The 22,055-nt window shown below is 52.3% G+C and overlaps 4 protein-coding genes across 5 annotated transcripts; 3 read left to right on the top strand and 1 right to left on the bottom strand.

Moving 5' to 3' along the window:
• The first annotated feature begins 892 nt into the window (after positions 1–892).
• Positions 893–3,523, top strand: CHCHD10 (coiled-coil-helix-coiled-coil-helix domain containing 10). Its single transcript, XM_081123695.1, has 4 exons — positions 893–1,734; positions 1,998–2,217; positions 3,066–3,213; positions 3,315–3,523. Exons 1-4 carry the CDS (start codon positions 1,694–1,696, stop codon positions 3,332–3,334), a joined length of 429 nt encoding a protein of 142 aa, XP_080979821.1. The 5' UTR covers positions 893–1,693; the 3' UTR covers positions 3,335–3,523.
• Positions 3,495–7,089, bottom strand: LOC308550178 (uncharacterized protein C22orf15). Its single transcript, XM_081123696.1, has 6 exons — positions 6,821–7,089; positions 5,165–5,251; positions 4,937–5,074; positions 4,637–4,711; positions 4,401–4,554; positions 3,495–3,609 (listed from the first exon to the last, which is right to left on the bottom strand). The coding sequence occupies exons 1-5, from the start codon at positions 6,843–6,845 to the stop codon at positions 4,418–4,420; spliced, it is 462 nt and encodes a 153-aa protein (XP_080979822.1). The 5' UTR covers positions 6,846–7,089; the 3' UTR covers positions 3,495–3,609; positions 4,401–4,417.
• A 1,052-nt stretch (positions 7,090–8,141) lies between these two features.
• VPREB3 (V-set pre-B cell surrogate light chain 3) lies at positions 8,142–10,007 on the top strand. 2 transcript variants are annotated; one of them, XM_081123693.1, is made up of 2 exons: positions 8,142–8,586; positions 9,546–10,007. In XM_081123693.1, the coding sequence occupies exons 1-2, from the start codon at positions 8,307–8,309 to the stop codon at positions 9,860–9,862; spliced, it is 597 nt and encodes a 198-aa protein (XP_080979819.1). In that variant the 5' UTR covers positions 8,142–8,306; the 3' UTR covers positions 9,863–10,007. The 2 variants fall into 2 exon arrangements, with proteins under 2 accessions (XP_080979819.1, XP_080979820.1); XM_081123694.1 differs by having other exon boundaries at positions 8,510–8,586; positions 9,594–10,007.
• A 1,258-nt stretch (positions 10,008–11,265) lies between these two features.
• ZNF70 (zinc finger protein 70) lies at positions 11,266–20,244 on the top strand. The gene is made up of 2 exons (XM_081122666.1): positions 11,266–11,403; positions 14,477–20,244. Exon 2 carries the CDS (start codon positions 14,561–14,563, stop codon positions 15,902–15,904), a length of 1,344 nt encoding a protein of 447 aa, XP_080978792.1. The 5' UTR covers positions 11,266–11,403; positions 14,477–14,560; the 3' UTR covers positions 15,905–20,244.
• Positions 20,245–22,055: the final 1,811 nt, after the last annotated feature.

Raw genomic sequence — 22,055 nt, 5'->3', positions numbered from 1 at the left:
TTCATTCTTAGTAATATTGGTCAAGAAATCATGGATTTGCTGAGCTAATTATACATTTCTTCTGATATACATGAAAATACATAATTATAAAAACATTCATTAAGTGGTCTTGAGTGGCTCCAGGGCTGCGTGGCCATGCTTTGGGGAACCTGCAGTCCACCGGTCATGGGAGCTGAAGTAACAGGCACTTGCAGTGCAGGCCCAGGGTTATAAGCTAACCATGCACACAGTAAGGTGGGCTGGTCACTAAGGGCTTCCTGCCAGAGGAGGACCTGATAAACCTAGAAGGATGGGCCAATTTGGCAAATTTGAACAGGTGGACAGGGACTGCATGAGCAAAGCAGTAGAGGCTGGACCAGGACTGGCATGTCTGTGAGGAGAAAATGGCCCACCCTTCACCCCCAATTGAGAGAGGAGAAAACTGAGGCCCAGGCCCAGACAGGGGTCAGGAGAAGGCCCTGCTTCACAGGCTGGCTGAGAGGTAAGAACACTATAGTGCATATGACTTGCAGGTATATGTGGCTTAGAAGGGCTCTGCACACACATAACTGAGTATGCCAGGCATGGCCCCTCCACCCCACCCCCCTTTCCCTTTCTCTCTCCCTCCTCCTCACAGAAGGGTCTCTTTTCCCCACTTGGATCAACCCCCCCCCCCACACCGATGCTTTTACTCTGGGTGATTTCATCCGCCTCACAATCCTTGTGCCACCAGGTCTCAATTTCTTCTCCCACGCACAAGGGAGAGTGATGGGGGGGTGCAGTAAAGAAGGCCGCCCCTCCCACCAGGGTAATAATATGACCACTGCGAAGCCACTCAGAGAAGACCGGAAAACCTGGAATTCCTGAAGGGCTGGACAGCGTCCTAAATCCCCACTTCCGCCCTCCCCTCGGCCTGGGACCAAGGTGGTAAAATCGGGAGGCCACAGGATTCAGACGTGTACAGACGCCTCTATGCAGTCAGGTCACAGCCTCTGGGATGGGCACGCTGCTTGAATGTCGCGTAAACGCTGTCAGCGTCCGGCGCTGCCTTCGTGGGGCAGGGGCCTAAGGTGAGGCGGCGAGCCACGCGGGGGGCTCATTTTGGCCGGGAAGGAGTCGCAGAGGGGTTCCCGACGCCCCCTGGCGGGGATTTTGGAGACGGGTCCCGCCAGGCGGCCTCCGAGGCACCTCTTACCGGCTCTAGTCCGCCCCCCACCCCCACCCCCGCGACCCTGAGACCACACAGAAGTCCGAGAACCGTGCCTGAGAGCAGGGGGACAGCACGGCGGGTGCCTCGTGCCCCCTCCCAGCCGGCCTCCACCGGTCGCCCGTCTCCTCTGCGTCGGAGCACTGGCCACCACCTAACTCCACTCCCTGCCTCCGAGATCGCCCCTGCGTAGACCCTCCGCGCTCTGCGACACTGGCTCATATCCCCAGGGCCCACACAGCTCCTGAGGGGCGCAGAAAGGGTGCGGAGTCCTCCTCCCAGCTGAACCGGCCACCGAGACGACCGCAGGCTGGAAGAGGTTAAGTCCGGGGAACCCGCGGGAGTGAGGTGCGGCTGCAAGCCCCGCACCTCCCGCTGGGGGCGTGTCCCCGAGGCTCCGCCCTTTGCGCCCGCAGCGACCTGCTGCGCCGCGTCGCTCCCGGGGACAGAATCGCCGCCACCGTTTGGGTCTCTGACTCAGCTCAACCGAGTCCCACCGCCGCGACCATGCCCCGAGGGAGCCGCAGCATGGCCACCCGGCCAGCCAGGTGTGAGCGGGACAGTGGCCCCGTGGAGGAGTCTAGGGAAGCCCGGGGACTGCCCCAAGGACGTGAGAGCGTGACCTTGGCGACTACTGCGCCATCTTAGTGGGGTGCGGGAGGGATAAGGGAATGCCACAACCACGTGTCTAAGACGATGGTCACCCACCCCACGGGAGGAGGGAGGGGGGCACGTCCAGGGGCTGCAGGCCCCTCGGGCCTCTGGTTTGGGGCCCTGCCGGGATTAACCCTGCGACACTGCCACCCCGCAGCCGCACTGCCGCACCTTCTGCCCACCCGCCCGCGCACCCGCCACCCTCGGCCCCCGCGCCGGCTCCCGCCCCGTCGGGCCAGCCGGGCTTGATGGCGCAGATGGCGTCCACGGCTGCCGGGGTAGCCGTGGGCTCGGCCGTGGGACACGTCGTAGGCAGCGCCCTGACGGGAGCCTTCAGCGGGGGGAGCTCAGAGCCAGCCCAGCCTGCAGCTCAGCAGGTGAGCAGTGAACTCTGGAGAAACTGAGGCCGACTTCTCTGAAGGCCACGGAGCAGGGAGTCCAGCTGGAATGTCTACCGAGTTGTTTCCGGGCATTTCCTGAGCTGCCTCAGGCCCAGGACTTTGCCCAACCAGAGTCCTATTTCTCACTCCACTGTTGCCCACTCAGAGGCAGGCTCTCCCAGGTCCTCTCCGCAGGCCAAGGTCCCTAGACTACCAGGGACAGATGCCAACCAGCCCTTTAGAGATGGGGAAACCGAGGCCTTTAGGGCTCAGAGATCGGCCCAAGGTTGTCCAAGGTCACCTAACCCTAGTAGAGGGGAGGGATGTCGAAATTCCTGAGTCTTCTGTTTCCCCACTCTCAGATCATGCACTGTAGTCCCTGGGCCCAAGAGCAAAGGGTAGCTGGTGACTCTGGGGCCTGCTCCCCGCTGACCTGTCACCCACTGGGCACCAAATGCAGACTTAGTGGCAGGGTCAGGGGTCATGAGGATCAGTGTGGCTGAGCCAGGAAGTTGCTAGAACTTACAGGAATGTGGCTCATACTCCAAGAATACTAGCAGAGCACTGACTGGGCTTTTCTAGATTCTTCTACTACTCCTCCCACCTGCCCAACATGCCCATTATAAGGCAGCAGGAAGATGCTCTCTAACATAAGCTGAGTGGCTTTGAGAGGGCTCTGGGGCTCACCCTGTTTAAGAGATGGAGCAGCTGAATCTGCTGGTCCTGCCTGGACCCTCGGGGCTCCCAGGCTGGGGTTGTGGGGAGGGGTAGGTGGCACCCAGCTTTGGAACCCTCTTCTTAGTACCCACCTTGAACTGACCTTGCTGCCTCCTGTGCCACCGCAGGTCCCTGCCCGCGCTGCCTCCCAGCCCCTGCAGATGGGGCCCTGCGGCTATGAAATCAAGCAGTTCCTGGACTGCTCCACCACTCAGAGTGACCTGTCCCTGTGCGAGGGCTTTAGTGAGGCCCTGAAGCAGTGTAAATACAACCACGGTGAGCAAGCGACCCTTATCCCAGGCAGGGGCTAGGAGGGACAGCCCCTCTTCCTATACCTTCAGGCTGACCACGAGCCTATGCCACTCCTCCCTCCACAGGTCTGAGCTCCCTGCCCTGAAGAGCCTGGGGCACACTGGTGCAGACTGGAGGAGATTCTGGGCCAGATCTGCACTCAACTCCACCCCTTCACCAACAGCCAGACTACAACCCTAGAATGTACCCATTTAGCTAGGATTTTGTGGGTTTCTTACCCCACAGATGATCCGAGACATGAATGTGCAATTAAATGAGTTTATTTTAGACCAGAGCCTGCTGTGTGCCCTCTCACTGGCTGTCTGCTGGGAGCAACATGGTTGAAGAGGTGGTATGGATGATTCACCTTAAGCTCTTCTCCTGGGGGAAAAGGGAGGAGCCTTGTTGTAATCACAGCCTTGGGCAGTCAAAGTGGGTGGTGAGGCATTAGCAGGTGACTTCTGGGGCATCTGACTTGGGAGCTGGAATTCCCAGTTGTCTCCCCTCTCAGGGACGCCTGCTCCCTCTATCTTTCTTGCCTCTGCCTCTAGATCCCCTTCCCTGCACCCACATCTTAGAGGTCCCCAGTGGCCTCACATCCTGTCTGTGACCTTGCCCTCTTGTTGATACAACTCAATAATTCCAGATTTCGTAAGAGGAATGCTGCTGGGTCGCTGTCTGTTTGGGCCTGATCACACAGGCAGAGGTCACTGCCAAACCCCTTGGATCTGAGTCCAGCTTGGCCACTAGGTTGTGGTGTGCCCAGTCACGGGGCCTGCTGTAACAGAGGAGCAGGTCCTTCACACCTAGCACAAGCCCCATTACATGGGCTGTGCTATTGCCTTCATTGAGTTCATTTAGCAACTCTGCGTAGAGCATTTACTGAATGCCAGGCCCTGTGCCACATTTCCTGGGCACTGAGGATGTTCTTACCCTTGGGCACTTAACACTCTAGCCGGGTGGTAGGCACCTGTCTCTGAGTACAGTGTGTTCCATCTTTCAGGTATGTGTGTGTGTGTGTGTGTGTGTGTGTGTGTGTGTGTGTGTGTGTGTGATGAGGGTTGACATTGGGGGCCTGCCCACCTCTCTCAGTACATGAGTGTCTGTCTCCTGCAAAAGGGTCCCACTTCTGGATGTGAATCTCCCCCCAGGTATCCATGTCTCCTCCTTACCTGGCTCCTGGCCCCAGCTAGCGGGTCCTGGACAGTAGGGAGCCCAGCCTTTGGGGCCTTAAAGGAGGGCCTTGCTGCTGGTGGCTACGCCGAGTGCCAGTACGTCTCCTCCGGCTGCCCATTGAGGGTAGACCTGACAGCCAACGCAGCTCCTCTAGAAGCCCAGGAAGCCCTGCCTATCAGGGCTGGGGAGAAGATGTTCCCTCCCTATCCCAGGGCTCTACCGTGACACTCACCTGCCAGCTCTGGACACCGGTCATCCAGGTTTTCCAGTAGGGACTCATAGCGAGTGGGGGCCCCTCCCTCCCCATCTGTGGAGGGAGGAAGAATGACTCCTGACTGGCCCCTACTTATTCTGGACCCGTTTGCTGGCTCAGGCTGGGGTCAGGACAGGCCATTGGATACAAGGGTCAAGGCTAGGTTCTGGCCAAAGTGGGGAGCTGGGTAGGGCCTTGGGTGGTCTCTGGACTGCTGTATCCTTCTTACATTCCAAAATAACTGTGGGAGGAGGGGAGCAAGTCTTGGGCCCCACTTACTGATGACCTGCACGAGGACATAGGTCCCATGCTCCTGCAGCAGGGGGCTGCCTGTGGAGGGACCCTGAGAAGCCCCCTTCTCCAGGTCTTTGCCCAGGCTCACCAGGTGCCCATCCTCAGCCAGGAGAGCGATGGTTGCTGGGAGGGCAGGGAGGGAGGCAGGGCAAGGCTGGTACCCATGCCTGCAGCCCTGCACCTCCACCCCATCATCCCTCCTTGTCCCCTCACCATCTGGAGGCACCCGCCCCCTCTGCCTTAGGTGGGCAGTGAGAGTCACCAAGCTGCACCACGTGTTCACCAGCTCCCAGCAGCCAGCTGTGGGGGAGGAGCAGAGGTGAGTGAATGGGACCCTCTATTTCCCCCTATCTGGGACCCTCTGCCTCTCCCATCTCTTTTTTTATTTTTAAGTGGGTTTTTTTATTGAGGTAAAATTTACATAACAAAATCCACCATTGTAACCAAAGTGTATGATTCAGTGGCATTTAGTACATTCGGAGAGTTGTACAACCATCACCTCTATTTCTTTTTAATCCTTACCCGAGGATATGTTTTACTGACTTTAGAGAGAGAGGAAGGGGGAGAAAGAGAGACAGAAAAATTGATGTATAAGAGAAACATAGATTGGCTGCTTCCCGATTCCCCAACTGGGGATCAAACTGACAACTATGTGCCCTGACCGGGAATCAAACTGGCAACCTTTTGGTACACGGGAAGACGTTCCAACCAACTGAGCCACACCAGCCAGGGCATCTCTATATCTAGAATATTTTCATGACCCCCCGAAAATAAACAACATACCCACTAAGCAGTTACTTTTTTTTTTTTTTTTTGAATTACAGTTTACATTCAATATTATTTTGTGTTAGTTTCAGGTGTACTGCATAGTGGCTCTCCCATCTCTCTTTTTTAAAAATATGTTTTTATTGATTTCAGAGAAAGGAAGGGAGAGGGAGAGAGAGACAGAAACTTCAATGATGAGAGAGAGTCATCGATCAGCTGCTTCCTGCACGCCCCACACTGGGGATCAAGCTGCAGCCTGGGCATGTGCCCTGACCAGGAATAGAACCGTGACCTTCTGGTTCATAGGTCGATACTCAACCACTGAACCATGCCAACCGGGCATGGTTCTCCCATCTCTTAGCCAGAGCAGGGACTAGGGCTGTGGAACTAGGGCTGTTACCATCCCCCCCATCTCCGGAGATGTTAGTGATGGGTGCACAACTCATGGCTCCTGCACTAGACAACCTCTTGCACCAGCCCCCCTCCCACAATGGACCGCCTCCCACCAGAGGGTCAGGAATCACAACTGTGTCTAGAGCTTCAGGTGCCTGATACATCCCGATCTTGAGGACCACTGACTGAATCAATAGCCAAGAGATCACCCAGTTTAGCCCTAGCCGGTGTGGCTCAATGGTTAGAGCATCGACCTGTGGCCTGAAGGGTTTTGGGTTCGATTCCAGTCAAGGGCAAGTACCTTGGTTTCAGGCTCAATCCCTGGCCCCAGTCAGGGCTAGAGCTGGAGGCAACCAATCGATGTGTCTCTCTCACATCAATGTTTCTCTCTCCCTTCCGCTCTTTCTGAAAAGCAATGAAAAAAATATCCTTGGGGGAGGATTTAAAAAAAGAGATCATGCAGTTTAAAAACGTCCTCCGTGGTAGCATGGCAGGTGCTCTAGGAGAGGGGTCATGTGAATTTCCTGGTACCCAGCCAGGGTTTTTCCCTCTAGGGACTCACTCCAGGCACTAGCTCTGCTTCCTCAGAGAGCTGTTTCCCCAAACCTCCCATCCCCTTCCCCACACTGCCTCCCTCTCTCCCCAGGGCAGGGGAAGGCAAGCTGAGTGTACCATTCCCCAACCCTTCCGCTGGGATGGGACCCTACTTACCTCCAAACATCACTGTGATAAACATGGTGGCAGAGGAGAGGAGACAGATGTAGGGGCTTTGGTGCCTGACTTCAACCAAGGAAGGAACTGGGACTGAGATCTAGCCAGGGTTCGGGCCCTGCTGGGAGATGTATGTGTGTAGGGGCGGGGCGCTGGGTGATAGGTAGGTGGACCCAGGCTGAGGTCCCTACTTGGCCATCCTGGAGCTGGGCTCCTGCAGTTGTCCAGGACCCCTGGTCTCCTCTTCCTCCTTCTGGCTGGGCCAGAGTATGGGGAGGAGACTGAGGCCCGCCCAGCTTCAAGCTGGTCTCCATGGCAGTAGGAGCTGCCAAGACCTCCAGGCAGGAAATGCCTTCCCTTCAGTGTCCTGGTAACGGATCTGAGGCAAGGCTATAGTGGGGCCTGGAGCCTCGGTTTCCAGGGATGTCCAGAGACCACATTTTCCTACCAGTAGAAACTGAGCTCCCAGACTGAACGTAGGGGAGGTTCATGAGGGTTGGTAAAAGCCCACTGTGAGCTGGCAGCTGGCCAGGGGCCTGGGCCAAAGCATGGGATCCTCACCAAACTTGCAGGCTCCCCTCCAACTCAAGGCTCCCTTCCCTGTGCTCACATCCTTTCCTCTCCCACTGCCTTCCTCCTCAGTCCCAGTCTCCCCTCTTTTTTTCTGTTCTTGTTTCTTTTTCTTTTTTTAGTTAAATTTATTGAGGTAAAATTTACATACAGTAAAACTTACCCTTTTTAGTGTTTTGAGTTTTGACGAGTCTCATATAACCACCACCACAGTCAGGATGCAGAACATTTCCATCACTTCCCCACATTTCTTTATGCCCCTTTGTAGTTGACTCCAGCCCCTGGCAACCACTGCCTTTCCCATAACGTCCTATAAAGAGAATCATACAGTATCGAACCCAGTCAGGGCACGTACAAGTATCAATCAATGAATGCATAAATAAGTGGAACAACAAATCAATGTTTCTATCTCTGTCTCTCTTCCTCTCCTTTCCCCCCTCTCTCTCTAAAGTCAATCAATAAGTTTATAAAAAATTTTTAAAAGTTCTAGAGCAGGCAATACTGATCTAAGTGATAGAAGTCAGAATGATGGTTACCATTAGGGGTAGAGAGGGGTGGGGGGAATGAGGGAGTCTTCTGGGGAGATGGAAATGTTCTAAATCTTGATCTGGGTAGAGGTTGCAGGTGTGTGTGTGTGTGTGTGTGTGTGTGTAGATAGATGATAGATGATAGATAGATAGATAGATAGATAGATAGATAGATAGATAGATAGATGATAGATAGATAGATGATAGATAGATAGATAGATGATAGATGATAGATAGATGATAGATAGATAGATAGATAGATAGATAGATAGATAGATAGATAGATAGATAGATGATAGATAGAAAATCATTGAGCCATACTTAAGATTTGGGCACTTTCTTAGATGTGAGTTATACCTCAATGTAAAAGCAGCCCCCTGCTATAATGCATGTGTGGATTTCAGCTCCTGTTCTCAGAAGGCTCTGGGGCAGGGGGGTCAGGACTTTCACATTTGGGAAGATGGGACTTGGCAGTTGGGCCCCAGTCACTGCCTTCCCCCACTAATCAATGGGCTGATTTGCATGTCCTGTCGTGGTCCAGTAGCCTCCCCTGCCAGTGCCCTGAGGCACCTGGAGCACACCCAACAGAACAGCTCCCGCCTGCCTCCCTGCTGCTGGCCATGGCCTGGTGGCGCCTGGCTCTCCTTCTCATTGGAGCCCTCCTGGCAGGTGAGCCATCCCTGGGCCTGGCTCATCTGGGTGGGGTAGGGAACAGCACTGGCTCCAGAAGGCCTCTGCAAGAAAGCAAATTGATATGAGCAGTGGTAGGGTTCTAGAAGGGGCATTGAGGTGAAGGGGAGAACTGGTTACAGAGAGATGACTGCGCCCTAAACTTGGGGTAAGTAATTTCTCCATGTGGGCCTCAGTTTCTCTATTTCTGATTAACCAGATCACTAGGGTCCCTTTGAACTTTGACTCTTTGAGGCAGGGGTGGGGAACATTTTTTCTGCCAAGGGCCATTTGGGTATTTATAACATCATTCAAGGGCCATACAAAATTATCAACTTAAAAATTAGCTGTAAAAAAAGTCCTAGATTTAGTGAATTTCAAGTCCTACCTGTGGATGCCTTGGCTGGACCATACTGAATGATATGGACTGTGGGCCAGACATTCCCTACCCCTGCTTCAGGGTATTAGAAGGGTCTAGAGCTGGTCACCTTTTGAGTTGTCACAGGGGAAGCTGGTGTGGGCTAATCCCTACTTCACGGTCTTGGAAAAAACCTATTTCCAAGAAGGTCCTCCGCATCCAGTTGCCTGAGGCTGAGCTGATGGGTGGTACAGTCCAGGGAGCTTCCTGGAGGTGGTTATTCTATAGCCAGGGTCTGGAAGAGCTAGTGTGACAGGGGATAGATAGGGATCTTCAGGGCAAGGAGTGGGGTGGGCAACAGAAGGAACCAGAGGCCATCAGTCCCTCGAGGCCCTCAAGTGAACACAGATCCTTGGGAACATGGCACTAATGGGGACTTAGGAGTCACCAGCTCAGTACCCCATCCAGTTCCAATCGCATGGCACCAGGCCATGAGCCCTTTAGGAACAGGAGTCATTTGGGAGTCTGACCAAGCCTTCATGAGGCCGGGGTGGGAGAAAAGGGGCCCAGGCCAGGCCTGAGCCAGATCTGTCTCTCTCAGTCTCCCAGCCAGTCCTGACACAGCCAGACGCATTGTTGGTCTTCCCAGGCCAAGTGGTCCAAATCTCCTGCATGCTCAGCCCCCGCCATGGCACCGTTGGGGAATATGGTGTGTCTTGGTACCAGCAGTGGGCAGGAAGTGCCCCCCGCTATCTCCTCTACTACCGCTCAGAAGAGGATTACCGCCGCTCCCCAGACATCCCTGACCGCTTCTCGGCAGCCACAGATGCAGCCAAAAATGCCTGCATCCTGATCATCAGCCCCGTGCAGCCTGAGGACGATGCAGATTATTATTGCTCTGTGGCCTTCATATCTTAGGGATGGGATGTGGGAGGTGGGATGAATGCCTCCTGTCTGTCTCCCACTTCTGTCCTTGACCTTAGGCCCCTCTCTTTCTCTCAGCCTTTATTTTCCTCCTCTGTAAAATGGGCTAATAATACCCAGCATGTCAACAATAACTATTCTGAAGAGTACGAGAAAAAGTGACTGTGGTTGAACTGGGAGGGTAGAGGGGAGGTAGGGATTCTGGGGATTGGTGCACAAGAGGAAGCACCTGAGACCCTTGGGACTGGGCCTTGCCCCTTCACTGGCTCCCAGGGGGTTCAGACTGGTGGCCTGGCCTTCCTGTGACCCAAGGAGCTGGAGGGAGAAAAAAAAGGAACCAGCCCTTACCACTACCAGCTCTGCATGGCTGGTTGTGGTCCAATGCTCACTGGGTGACAACTGGATCCCCATGGAATCCAGGCTGGTGGGTAGAGGACAGTCCCTGCCTACTCCTTGATGGGGCAGGGAGGCAGGTGTAAGTGTGTGTGTGTGTGTGTGTGTGTGTGTGTGTGAGTGTGAGTCCCTCAGAGGCACCTGAGGGCCAGGGTGGAGGGTGCTGAAGGCAGGTGGGCAGATGGCAGGGACTGGCTGAGGGGACAGCATTCCCCCTCTCAGGAACACGTGTTCTGCGGGTCTCCCATGGGGGCTGTGCCACCACCGCCCCGCCCCAGGCTCTCCCCCAGGCAGGTGGGCCCTGGGGCAACCATTGGGGGAGGGGCAAGTCTTGTCATCAGAAGCAGAGCTGAGCGTCTGCGAGTGGGGTAGGGGTGGGCGGTTCAAGAACACACCCTTCTTCCCTCCCGGTTCCCCTGGGAGGCGCCTCACGCCCGGAGGTCATCCCTCAAATGCACTGAGTCCAGAGGTCGGGCCTGTACTCGCGCCACCTGGGGGTGGGCAGACCCTTCCTCTCCTCCGCGTCTCTGGGGGCTGGGCGGGCAGGACCCGGAAGGGAGGGCGAATCCGGACAGGGCTCCCGGCCTATGAGAGCTGATGGGCTCCACTCTGGGATCCCTTTCTCCTTCTCTTAAAGACCCCAGACGCCCCGGCGGCCCCCCGGCTTGCCGCCACCCCCAGGGCAAGTGCAGCGGGAACTGGGCCTCCAGCTTGCGGCTCTAGGCCCGCCTGCCCCTCCCGGCCTCAGTTTCCTCCTCTGCACTCCCGCCAACGCCTGTCCAGCTCTGCTTTCCTCCCAGCCGGGATGCACTTTGGGGTCAGCCCAGAACCACTGCGTCGAACTGGAGAGACTCTCCTGATCCCAGTCCTTGAGCCTCGGAGCCGGGCGGCTACGCGCCTGGACCCTAAGCGCGGCGTGGCTACCGAGACGCGAGGACCTCCGCGCGGCCTAGAGCAGTCCCGGAAGTGCCCACGGGTGGCGGGGCGGGGCTCCGGGCTCCCGGGCCGCCGCGGGCTCCGCGTCAGCAGCCGCTGGGGAGCGAAGCCGGATCGGCCGCGGGTTGGAGCAGCTCAGGTGCGGCCCCGCCCCGGCCTCCCGCGGCCCCGCCCCGGCCCAGGTGAGCGGCTCCGCCCCTGCCCAGGTGAGTGGCTTCGCGTCAGGCAATGTGCCCACCTGTCCCTCCGGTGGTCAGGGATGTGGGCGTCCCCACAGGTGGGAAGCATGTTGGGGCACAGGCATCGCCGCCCGGCCGGCGTGTGCACGTCCGCGGCCGCTCGCGGGCCTCCAGCCAGGAAACCCTGACCTGACCCAGTGTCTGCCGGGTGCCAGGCCCCGTGGGCTCCCGGGAGGGTGGGGTCACGAGTGCAAGAGGAGCCGGGGAAGGCCCCGAGAGAGGTGGGAAGCATGGGGTTCCATACTTTTGGCTTTTTGGTCCAAAAACGTTTAAAACGTTGGGGACAGATAGAGGATTGCCAACTTTTTAAACAGAGTGGAGACTTCAGTGTGTAGGTGGTACATAGTGGGAATGGAAAACTCCTAAGGAGGAAACCGTGGAAACACCAGGATTTAACAGGTGGGTGGAAGAAGAGTTGCAATCCACAGATACCAAGAGGGAGGGATCCCAGGGCATGAAAATTGGGGCGGGGCGGGGGAGGGGGGCTTTCAGAACCAATGCAATAAAGGGGAGTGTGGGAGTGGGGATGATTTGTCCAGCAAGCTCAAAGCTTTGAGGTGTCCAGGTAGGCAAGGAGAGTTTAGTGAAGGGATGGGCCTGTATTGTCACATCTAGTTTTTCAAGAGAAGGCCAGAAACCTACTGAGTTTTCCATAATGGCAGCTAAGTCAAACAAAGAGGAAAAGCCCAACTCTTTTGAGAGCCAGACAAAACGTGTCTATGGCAGGATCCCCAGGCTGCCAATTTGCATTCTCTAAAATGAAGGGTTTTGAGAAGAAGGTATTGGTAAGCAGTGCCAGAAGGGGAGGGGAAGTGAGCACAGAGTAGAGAGGGATTGGCAGTAAGGAGGTCATTGGATGCTGGAGCTGAGTGCTGAAGTCCCAGCCGAAATTGGAAACTTGAAATCTGTCTTGGTGCCATACACAGTCGTATGATTTTCCTTGGCAACATTTAACATTTTAGGAGGAATTGGCAGAGAAGGAATTAGCAGCCAGTTGCAGCAGGGCAAGGAGTTGAGGAATGTGATGCTGGTCAGAGAGTTAGCTGAAGTGATGTCTATAGTTAGACCCCCTATAGATAGAAGTGGTCTAAGCTAGATGGGAGTGGGCAGAACTAGAAGAGGAGAACCAGGACTTAGAATTGATGAGGTTGAGTGAGAGAACTAGAAGGACTGGAGATTATAGTTGCTGAAGCAGAGGGTAAGAGAAGGTAAAGTGAGCAAAGAAAATGCATTTAAGTGGCTGAAAATTCATTAAGAAAAGATTTCCAAATAGAAATGGATTCCATTGTGACTGTTCTGATTAATATATTTTTTGAGCTAATTACTGTAAGCTTCAGGGTAAGGATAATAATAGTATCTTTGTACAGAATTGTGAGGCTCAGATGAGATACGCCTGTAAAAGGTCTAGCAGAGCAAATGCTCAATAAACATGAGCTGTTATCATGGTACCTGGGGAGTTTCCCTTTAGCTGCACAGAAGTTTCCAAATGGGACTCTGAGAGGCTTCCTCAGGGGTCACCATAGTGGGATGAGGGGCTGAGTGGGAGTGTTCTAGTTTCCTTTGTTCCTATAGAAATACCTTCCTTCAACTGGTGTAGTCATGCTTTTGTCTGTTTTATTTGTTTATATCACTCAGAGAATTGATTTTTTTGAACAAAGAGTTCAAGTGTGACAATCAGTTCTAGCACAGATGGCTTTTCCTCGATTCAATTATGTATTAATTCAACAAATGTATGTATAGAGATTGTCCTGTTGTGCTGGGGACTGGGGCTTCCAAAATGAAGGAGCACAGGACTTTCCCATAGGGAGCTTGCAGGCAGTGGTGGGGAGAGTCCCATCAACGCATGTTTACTCTCCAGGGTGGTGAGTGCTTGATGGATGTGTGCACCAAGCTCTGTGGGTCACTGAGGACACCTGACATCATCAGAAGAGGGGCATTTGGACTGAGTCTGGAAGGATGAGCCAGTGGCAGTCTGAGCAGGGGGAGGGACCTGGTAGGCAGAGGAAACAGCAGCACAAATGAGTTATTGAGCTGGAAGGTTAGGGGTGTATGAAAGGAGAGGCAGGAGATGGGCTGGAAGGGCATGCATGAAGGGCCTTGAAGGAGTTGAGCTGTCACAAGATCCTAAGAGGAGAAATGACACGATTAGGCCTGTGTTTTGGGTATTTCACACTGGTGTCAATGTAGGGAACGGACTAGAGGGAGGAGCAGAAGTTGGAGGTAGGCGGCCATTTGGGAGGTGAGTATTGAAATAATCCGGAGGATTTGCACTGAGGCCTGAGCCACAGAATGGCAGCAAGGACAGAGAGACCCCTTCAATAAAGCCTCAGGAAATGGACAGGACAGGATATGAGGAAGAAGGTCTAGGCTGACTCCCAGCATTGTGGCTGGGACCAGAAGGCAAAAAGTGTGCTTTCTCTTTTTCCCAGCAAAGCCCAATCCCCAGCATCCTCCAGTAGGTGGAGCATTGGGCCTTTTCCATATGGCTCCATTTCTTGTTCCAGCCCAGCTTTCTGAACCTCAGCCTTTAGAGTCTAGACACCATGGTGTGGTGCTTGATTCTATTTCTTTCTTGCAGTTGTTTCTGATAAACCAAACTTCTGTCTAACTCAGTGAGGATCATCTCAAGGGCAAGAGTGTGTCTTTTTTTGGTTAATCCTCACCCGAGAATATTTTTTCCATTGATTTTTTAAAATTTTTATTGAGAGTGGAAGGGAGGGAGGGGGGGAGGGAGAGAGAGAGAGAGGGAGAGAGAGAGAAACACCCATGTGAGAGAGCCACATCAATTGGTTGCCTCCTACACGTGCCCTGACTGGGCCAGGGATCAAACCTGCAACCCAGGTACATGCCCTTGGTCAGGAATCGAACCTTCAGCCCTTAAGTGCGAGGGCCGATGCTCTAACCACTGAGCAACACTGGCCAGGGCCAAGTTTATCTTATACTTATTTTGCTATATCTACCATTCATCCTGGCACAGGACGGAGGCACATACTAGGTGCTTGACTTGCCGGCTTGACAATGTCACTTGTTTTCTTTTCAGATTGTAAGAACAGTAAGTGTGTCCCAAAGAAGAACATCTTGCAAGAAATACAGTCATTGGGGGTATACTGATACTAGGTCCACAATGGAGGTTCCCCCAGCATCCAAGCTTGGTGAGACCTTTGTGTTTGAAGATGGGTTAGAGATGCAACAGCTGTTCCCAGAGGAGGACCTGGGAGACTCATTTCTTCAGGAAAGAGGCTTAGAGCAGATGGCTGTTATCTATAAGGAGATCCCTCTTGGGGAGCCAAGCGAGGGACATGATGATTATGAGGGGAATTTCAGTCTTTGCTCAAGCCCTGTTCAGCATCAGAGTATCCCCCAAGTAAACAAACCCCAGGATGATGAAATATTTGGCCAAACCTTTCTCCAGAAATCAGACCTTAGTATGTGTCAGTTAATCCGTGGTGGAGAAGAACCCAGTAAACACGACTGTGAGCTAGTGGGCAGGGGGGACTTGGGACCAAATGAACCTCACAGAACTGCACAGCCACCAAAACCCTATGCATGCCGGGAATGTGGGAAGGCCTTCAGCCAGAGCTCGCACCTTCTTAGACACCTGGTGATCCACACTGGGGAGAAGCCCTATGAGTGCTGTGAGTGTGGGAAGGCCTTCAGCCAGAGTTCGCACCTTCTCAGACATCAGATAATCCATACCGGAGAGAAGCCCTATGAATGCCCAGAATGTGGAAAAGCCTTTCGCCAGAGCTCGGCCCTTACGCAACATCAGAAAACCCACACTGGGAAGAGACCCTATGAGTGTAGGGAATGTGGGAAAGATTTCAGTAGGAGCTCAAGTCTGAGAAAACATGAGAGAATTCATACTGGAGAGAAACCTTATCAGTGTAAGGAATGTGGAAAATCCTTCAACCAGAGTTCAGGCCTGAGCCAGCATCGGAAAATCCACACCCTAAAGAAACCTCATGAATGCGATCTCTGTGGGAAGGCCTTTTGCCACAGGTCCCACCTCATTCGGCACCAGAGGATTCACACTGGGAAGAAGCCGTACAAATGCGAAGAGTGTGGGAAGGCCTTCAGTCAGAGCTCCAACCTCATTGAGCATCGGAAGACCCACACGGGTGAGAAACCCTATAAATGCCATAAGTGTGGGAAAGCCTTCAGCCAGAGTTCCTCCCTCATCGAGCACCAGCGGATTCACACTGGGGAGAAGCCTTACGAGTGCAGCCAGTGTGGAAAGGCCTTCTGCCACAGCTCCGCACTGATTCAGCACCAGAGAATCCACACCGGGAAGAAACCCTATGCATGCAATGAGTGTGGCAAAGCCTTCCGGCACAGGTCGGCCCTTATCGAACATTATAAAACCCACACTAGAGAGAAACCCTATGAGTGTAACAGATGTGGCAAGTCCTTCAGGGGGAGCTCACACCTTATTCGGCATCAGAAAATCCATGCTGGGGAGAAGCTCTAGAAGCAGGAGCTCACACCAAAGCTTGAAAGCCTTTCCCAGATGGAGCCTGCACCCAATCGCTTTGTCTGCAAGGCCCCATCCACCTTCCCCATAACAGAGCTGAGCCTAGGCACTCCTGAACACCCACACCAGCAGCAAGGCCCCCTCTTGGCCAGGTGCCCTGTGATCAGCAGGTTTATTGAGCACAAGGGAGGGTGCAGGGATAGGAAGGCTGCCAGAAGGGCTGAGCACCTGAAAAGAGAGTGGGCCTTCGGTTTTCTCATTCTCACATTTGACTCGCACACCTGTGAAGTTTAGTTTTCCCCTCTATTCCAGAACCCAGAAGAGAAGTGAATGTAAGAGGGAAAAAGTTGAGTTAAACCCTCAAAAATGTCAGGTGAGAACTCTTAACATCAGGCTACAGTCTGGTACTTATTATAGAAGAAATAACCATTCTCTCAGTCCAAATTAGCTGAAGAAAAATGAATCCAAAAAGTAGAAAGCTCAGCCACAAAATGGAATCTTCTGCCTGGCTTAGGCACTTGTAGGGACAACCAAAACAGGTTACAGAATAAAGGGAGTGTCTGGAAGGATTAGTTCCAGAACTGGGAGTGAGGGTGTGAGTCCCTGGTGTGGTGTCTTAATCCTGTTCTGCGTTAGAGTGAGGGTGGTCTCTTTCAAGGAGAGTAGAGGTTTGGTCCTGCAGGCCAGAGGATGTTTGATGCCCAGCTCTGACTCAGCCCAGGCCTGAGGCATTAGTACCCTCCAGGAGTAGCCCCTCCACAAGACCCAGGGCTCCTAAAACCACAGTGTGCCTTGGACATCAGCAGGGCCCATTTTTGGTCTGGTGGCTATGCAGCCTCTCTACCTTCCAGTGCGGGGTTGGGCAGGGATGGAGGATGTTGGAAGCAGGGATATTCAGTCAGAAGTCTGGGTTCAAGTCTCAGTTCCATCCCTCCAACCTACATGACCCCAAGGAAGCTCCAAGGCTCAATTTTCCTGTCCATGAAATGAGGATAGTAGGATCTGGCCACATACTTCTAAGGGTTGGTACAAGGCTCCCGTTCAGGATGAAACCACGTATGAAAGTGCTTTGGCAACTGGCGATTGAGTGTGGATACGCATAGTGATCCTTGTCCCACCTGGAAACACTGTTTCTGAAACCTGGAGAAGCATCCCCATCTGGTTCCTGAAATGGCAGAGTTTGCAGCAGGCCCTCATTAATCCAGGCTTTCCAATACTCCCTCAGGCTTGCACCCTGGGCTGGGGGTGCCCTGTATTTGTCCTACACACAGATGTTTCCTGGAGGCCATCCTCAGCCTCCCTGTGGTGGCAGTGCAATCCATGTCCCTGTACTTCTTTCTGTTCCCGCCTCCCCCCCCCCCCCAACTGGCGTTCAGCTGGGAATTGGTCCCACATGGACCAATTCAGTGGGCATCCCTAGAGGTGGGGCTCAGTGGTGTGTTTTTAAAGCTCCCAGGTGGTTACAATGCCCCCCCCTCCCATCGATGCTGTGAGCTCTGTGCTGGGCACCCATGCAGCCCTACATCTCCCAAATGTCAGGCCTGCTTCCCCTGACTGAGCAGAGCTTGAAGGTGGCCCAGGAATGGGCTCCAGCAGTGACAGCAGTGCTGGGTCTAGCAGTGACAGGTCTAGCTAGTTAGTAATTGCTTGTCCCAGGCCCTCAGGCCTTCATGTGGCCATGGGGATCTTTAGTCCTAGCTTTCCCCCAGGCTCTTCAGCTAGTGTGGGAGAAGACAGTCTGAGCTATTTTGAAGTTTTCCAAACATGGCTGGAATCCCATGAACCCATTGTAACGCTGGTTATTTCAGCTATTCAGAAGCTCAGCTTGGCAGTTATGTGTAGTTTTGATAAATAACTTGGGAGAGCCATAACTATTACTGAGTAAATGGAGCTTGGTAGCCAGAGATTTTAAAAGGACTGGTCTGATGGGCTGGGGAGATCACTTCTGTTGAGTCCCTCTTTGCTATGTGAGTATGCGATACATTTAACTGGCACCCCAGGGTCCCCCAGAACCTGCTGCACCATAGCTGACCTGACCAGGTGGCGCCTGGGCATTGTTGGCAGGAGGCCTGCACCCAGGGTGTTCAGTCGTTTACCAGGAGTGAGGAGAGAATGCCGAGACACCTGCTTGGTGTGGGTGACAGCAGCCACCAACTCCCACCAGATCTACCTCCTTGGCACCCCTCCCGTACTCTGTCCCTATCAGGCAGTCATCTGTTTCCTCCCTGCCTTTGATGGCTCCCTCTGTACACCCCAACCAAATTGATTTTTTTAAAACATTACTTTGCACATGTCACCACTCTCCTTAAAATCAACCTTCCGGGAGTTTTCTGCACATAACCCCCCATTTCAGCCAATCTGCTGCACCCCCTCTAAACAAGCCACATGGAGTTCATGCCAGTCTCTGTCCTCAGCTCACTCCCAGCTTCTCTCAACTCATTTTATGCTGTTCTCAAGTTTTGCAACATGCACTTTCTCCCCTCACACCCCCTGCAACCCATCTCCCTTGTTCCTTTTGACAACTTATGTAACAGGATTAAAACCCTTTTCTGAAGGGTTGACAGGTTCTCAACCATGGTTAGGACCAGGTACTTTTCATTTTTGGAAGTGTGAGCAGAACCTAGCTCTCTGTTCAATTTATTTCACGGTTTGATTATGTATTTAAATTCATTTTACTTAGGTTCTCAGTGTAATGTTATAAGGGAGGACCCTGGTAATAGTTCAGTCAACCTTGAATTTAGTTGTTTGTTTCTGTTGTCGTGTGTTTCTGCCCTCATGGCAGATGTTGGGGGTTGTAAAGCTCCGACTCTAGATTTTGTTTACTAATTGAATTGTTGTGTCAAAGTAAATGTATTCTTTATTTTTGACTTAATACGTTATGTTTCCAAGATTAATTATTAGTTAATCATATATATATATATTTTATTGATTTGAGAGAGAGGAAGGGAGAGAGAGAAACATCCATCAGCTGCCTCCTGTATACACCCTGACCGGGGATCGAACCGGCAACCTGGCTCTGTGGCCTGACTGAGACTCAAACCCGCAGCCTTTTGGTGCACAGGATGATGCTCCAGCCAACTGAGCCACACGAGCCAGGGCATTAGTTAATCAGATTTTAAATATTTCTAGTAAATGTGGGTAATTTGGTCTATGACTTTTTTTCTTAGAGCTTTTTCTGTACTCCGTAAGTTTGGCATGTGGTATTTCTTGTGTTATATTAGGGATTTCCTTTTGGCCCAAGTGTTATTATTTTTTTATATTTCCAAGTGATGAATGCTTAGGTCATTGTTATTTCCTACTTCAGTGTGGTGTCAACATTTCAAAGTGTCCAAAAACTTCTTTGGGCCTGAATATATTATCAATTTTTATAAAGCATTTGTGTACTCTCAAGAAATGTGTTTTTACTCCATCAGTTCTATTTTTAACTCAGTTTTTAAACTACTTTATACAAATCCATATTTTCTCTAACTTTTGTTTACTTCAGAGTTCTGAGGAGTCTGTGAGCAGGGTTTTGGTTGTTTTGGTTTTTGTTTTTAATCCTCACTTGAGGATATATTTTTTCCATTGTTCTTCAGAGAGTGTGGAAAGGGGCGGGGGAGAGAAACATCAATATGAGAGAGACACATCAACTGGTTGCCTCCAGCAAGCTCCCCGACTGGCCTGGGGATGGAGCCTGCAACCGAGGTGCCTGCCCGTGGCCGGAATTGAACCCGGGGCTCTTCAGTCCGTGGCCGACACTCTAACCACTGAGCCACACCAGCCAGGTCATGTGAGCAGGGGTTTTAAAAAGTTGTGGATCCCTAGGGACTGAACAGAGCTATGTGGATATGTGTATGAATGAACTGTTCTAGGAGAGGGGTCTGTAGAATTCTTATTTTGGAAGAGCTCTGTGACCCCAAAATAGTTAAGAACACTCATTTACCTGATCTAATTGTAGTCTGATTTTGTGTGGGTTTTTTTCTTTATGTATTTCTGTTAACTTTTAATTTCTGTTCCTCTTTTATGTGTGGTGTTGCTATGTTAGTCGTGCAACTATCTCAATTCTTTTTTGAGAAATAGGCAGGGTATAAATTGCCAATAAATAAATACCATGGTATTTGGGGTATATATATTTAATAGTGATATATTGAAAAACTGTGCCTTTTAGTGCCCTCTTTGCCACTTTTCATGCTTCTAGCTTAAACTTCTTTTTTCCAAATATTATAACTGACACCCTTTGCTTTTCTTGAATTTGCATTTGCATGAGAGTTTATTTAGCTCAGCATTTTAATTTTTAAATGTGTATGTATATTTTGCTATATATCTGTAACTTATAAACACCAAATTGTTGGATTTTATTTTCTGATTCTTTCTGTAATTCTTTTCCTTCTTGTGTAAAAAGTTCTATCATTAACATTTAGAGTGAGGCATAATTTTGCAATTTAATATTTTAATTATCTGTTAACTCATTTAACCCAAAAAGCCCACTGTCATTCATGTGTGGAGTGTCATTTCTGGGTAGACTAGAAGGCTACCATGGGGCGTATCTGCTCCTCCTTGCCTTCATCAGTGCCAGGCTCTGTCGTAAGCCCACTCTTCAAGTCACAGCCTCTGGTTTCAGTGTCCTTGGCTGTAATGTAGAGGAATGATGCAACTCATAGCCTTGCGGAGCTCAGAAGGCTAAGGAAAACAAACCCGCATGGCAAACTGAGGGCATAGATGATTATTACACTATTAGTATTTTGAATATTTAATTTTCTGTTCTTACTCCTTAAGTTCTTTGGACATAAAACATTACATTGTGCTTTGTTTTTTAGAGACTGCGACCAAATGTAGCAAAGAATTAGGTAGACACAGATCCATCCCACATTCCCAGAGTGAACCCACAGTCATTTGAAGAGTGGTGGGGACCCTGATCTCATATCTCCCACCCCCATCACATGTCTGTCCCAGGCTGGTTCCCCCTCAGCCTTCCCCTTTCTCCCCTAACTCCCTCCTGTGGTTGGGGCACAACTGCAAAGGCTCAAGAAGATGGTCACTTATGGCCACTTCTGTTATAGGTGGGGAAACTGAGGCCAATGACTTACCAAAAGTGTGGCGATTTAGTGTCAGACCTACCTGTCAGTGTGGGGAGAATATGCCTGGTTGCTACGCTGGAGCCCCAGCCAGTTGCTGCCAGGACTTATCAGAGGTGGCAAGTGGGCCAAGGTGTGAACCAAATTGCCTCAATCCACTGGGAGTTGCTCAACTCTTGGGGATGAGTGGACATTTGCAAACATCAAGCAAAATGGATATATTTGCCAGAATGCTGATGTGTTGTGAAGCTGGGGGGTCATGAGATGGGCCCTTCCTCTTGCAGCACAGGCCATCGGAATGCGGGTGGGGGGCGTGTGCTGGAGACTCTCCAATGTTCGCCGCCTCACTCCCTTGTGTGTATACCTCACAGCCACGCAGCCTCCACCGCGCTTCCCACCGCGGGGTCACTGCCTTCTGAGGTCGAGCGCGCCCTCTGCTGGTGCCTACAAAAACCACTTGGAAAGCTCTTCGATCTCCCCGAACTCAGACGGGTTGCTGGCTTGCAGTCCCCGCTTCCCTTTGCCACTACCCTCAGCCAGGCTGGCTCTTCAGCTCCCAGAGGAAACCGGAAACACCTGTTTCTTCCCTCTGGGCCTTACTTAGGTCCAGCACCTGGAACCCCAGGAGGGGGAGGGGGGTCACCAGCAGCCATGCAGTAATGTGCTACCTCCTTAATCCTCATGAAGCCTAAGGCTCATCTCCCAGAACAAAGGGGCAGCTCAGCCTCTGGTTCAGGACCAGACTTATCCCAGGACCACAGGCAACCTCAAAGCAAAGAGCTTGCTTCCCCATAGTATGAAGAAAGGTGAATAAAAGATTCCACCAATCCATGGGATAAACGAGGACCAGGCTGGGGGAACGGCGGGATCTTCTTGTCCGGGACCTCCGCACAGCCCCTGAGGCCACCAGGGGGCGCCATGAGCCTGACTGGGCGGGGGGGGGGGGGGGACGGGACACGACACACAGATATTGGGGGAACAGGGGGCTGAGCCCCTGCCTGGTATTCACCAACCTGTGGGACACCCAGCAGCTGCCTCCCCCTGGCCTATCCCCAGGAGCAGACCAGGGTCTCCTCCTCCCCTTTGCCTCAGCC

This window comes from Miniopterus schreibersii (genome assembly GCF_964146895.1).
Source record: "Miniopterus schreibersii genome assembly, chromosome: 20".
In the NCBI taxonomy this organism is placed as follows: Eukaryota; Metazoa; Chordata; class Mammalia; order Chiroptera; family Miniopteridae; genus Miniopterus; species Miniopterus schreibersii.
This window is presented reverse-complemented; position numbering and strand designations above follow the sequence as displayed.

Coding starts and splice junctions, on each gene's coding strand:
- CHCHD10 (XM_081123695.1), top strand. CDS start 1,694: ATGCCCCGAGGGAGCCGCAGCATGGCCACCCGGCCAGCCAG. Junction 2,218..3,065: donor CCCAGCCTGCAGCTCAGCAG/GTGAGCAGTGAA, acceptor GTGCCACCGCAG/GTCCCTGCCCGCGCTGCCTC. Junction 3,214..3,314: donor GCAGTGTAAATACAACCACG/GTGAGCAAGCGA, acceptor CTCCCTCCACAG/GTCTGAGCTCCCTGCCCTGA.
- LOC308550178 (XM_081123696.1), bottom strand. CDS start 6,845: ATGTTTATCACAGTGATGTTTGGAG. Junction 5,252..6,820: donor TATCACAGTGATGTTTGGAG/GTAAGTAGGGTC, acceptor CCTCCCCCACAG/CTGGCTGCTGGGAGCTGGTG. Junction 5,075..5,164: donor GGGGCGGGTGCCTCCAGATG/GTGAGGGGACAA, acceptor CTGCCCTCCCAG/CAACCATCGCTCTCCTGGCT.
- VPREB3 (XM_081123693.1), top strand. CDS start 8,307: ATGTGTGGATTTCAGCTCCTGTTCTCAGAAGGCTCTGGGGCAGGGGGG. Junction 8,587..9,545: donor CATTGGAGCCCTCCTGGCAG/GTGAGCCATCCC, acceptor TGTCTCTCTCAG/TCTCCCAGCCAGTCCTGACA.
- ZNF70 (XM_081122666.1), top strand. CDS start 14,561: ATGGAGGTTCCCCCAGCATCCAAGCTTGGTGAGACCTTTGTGTTTGAA.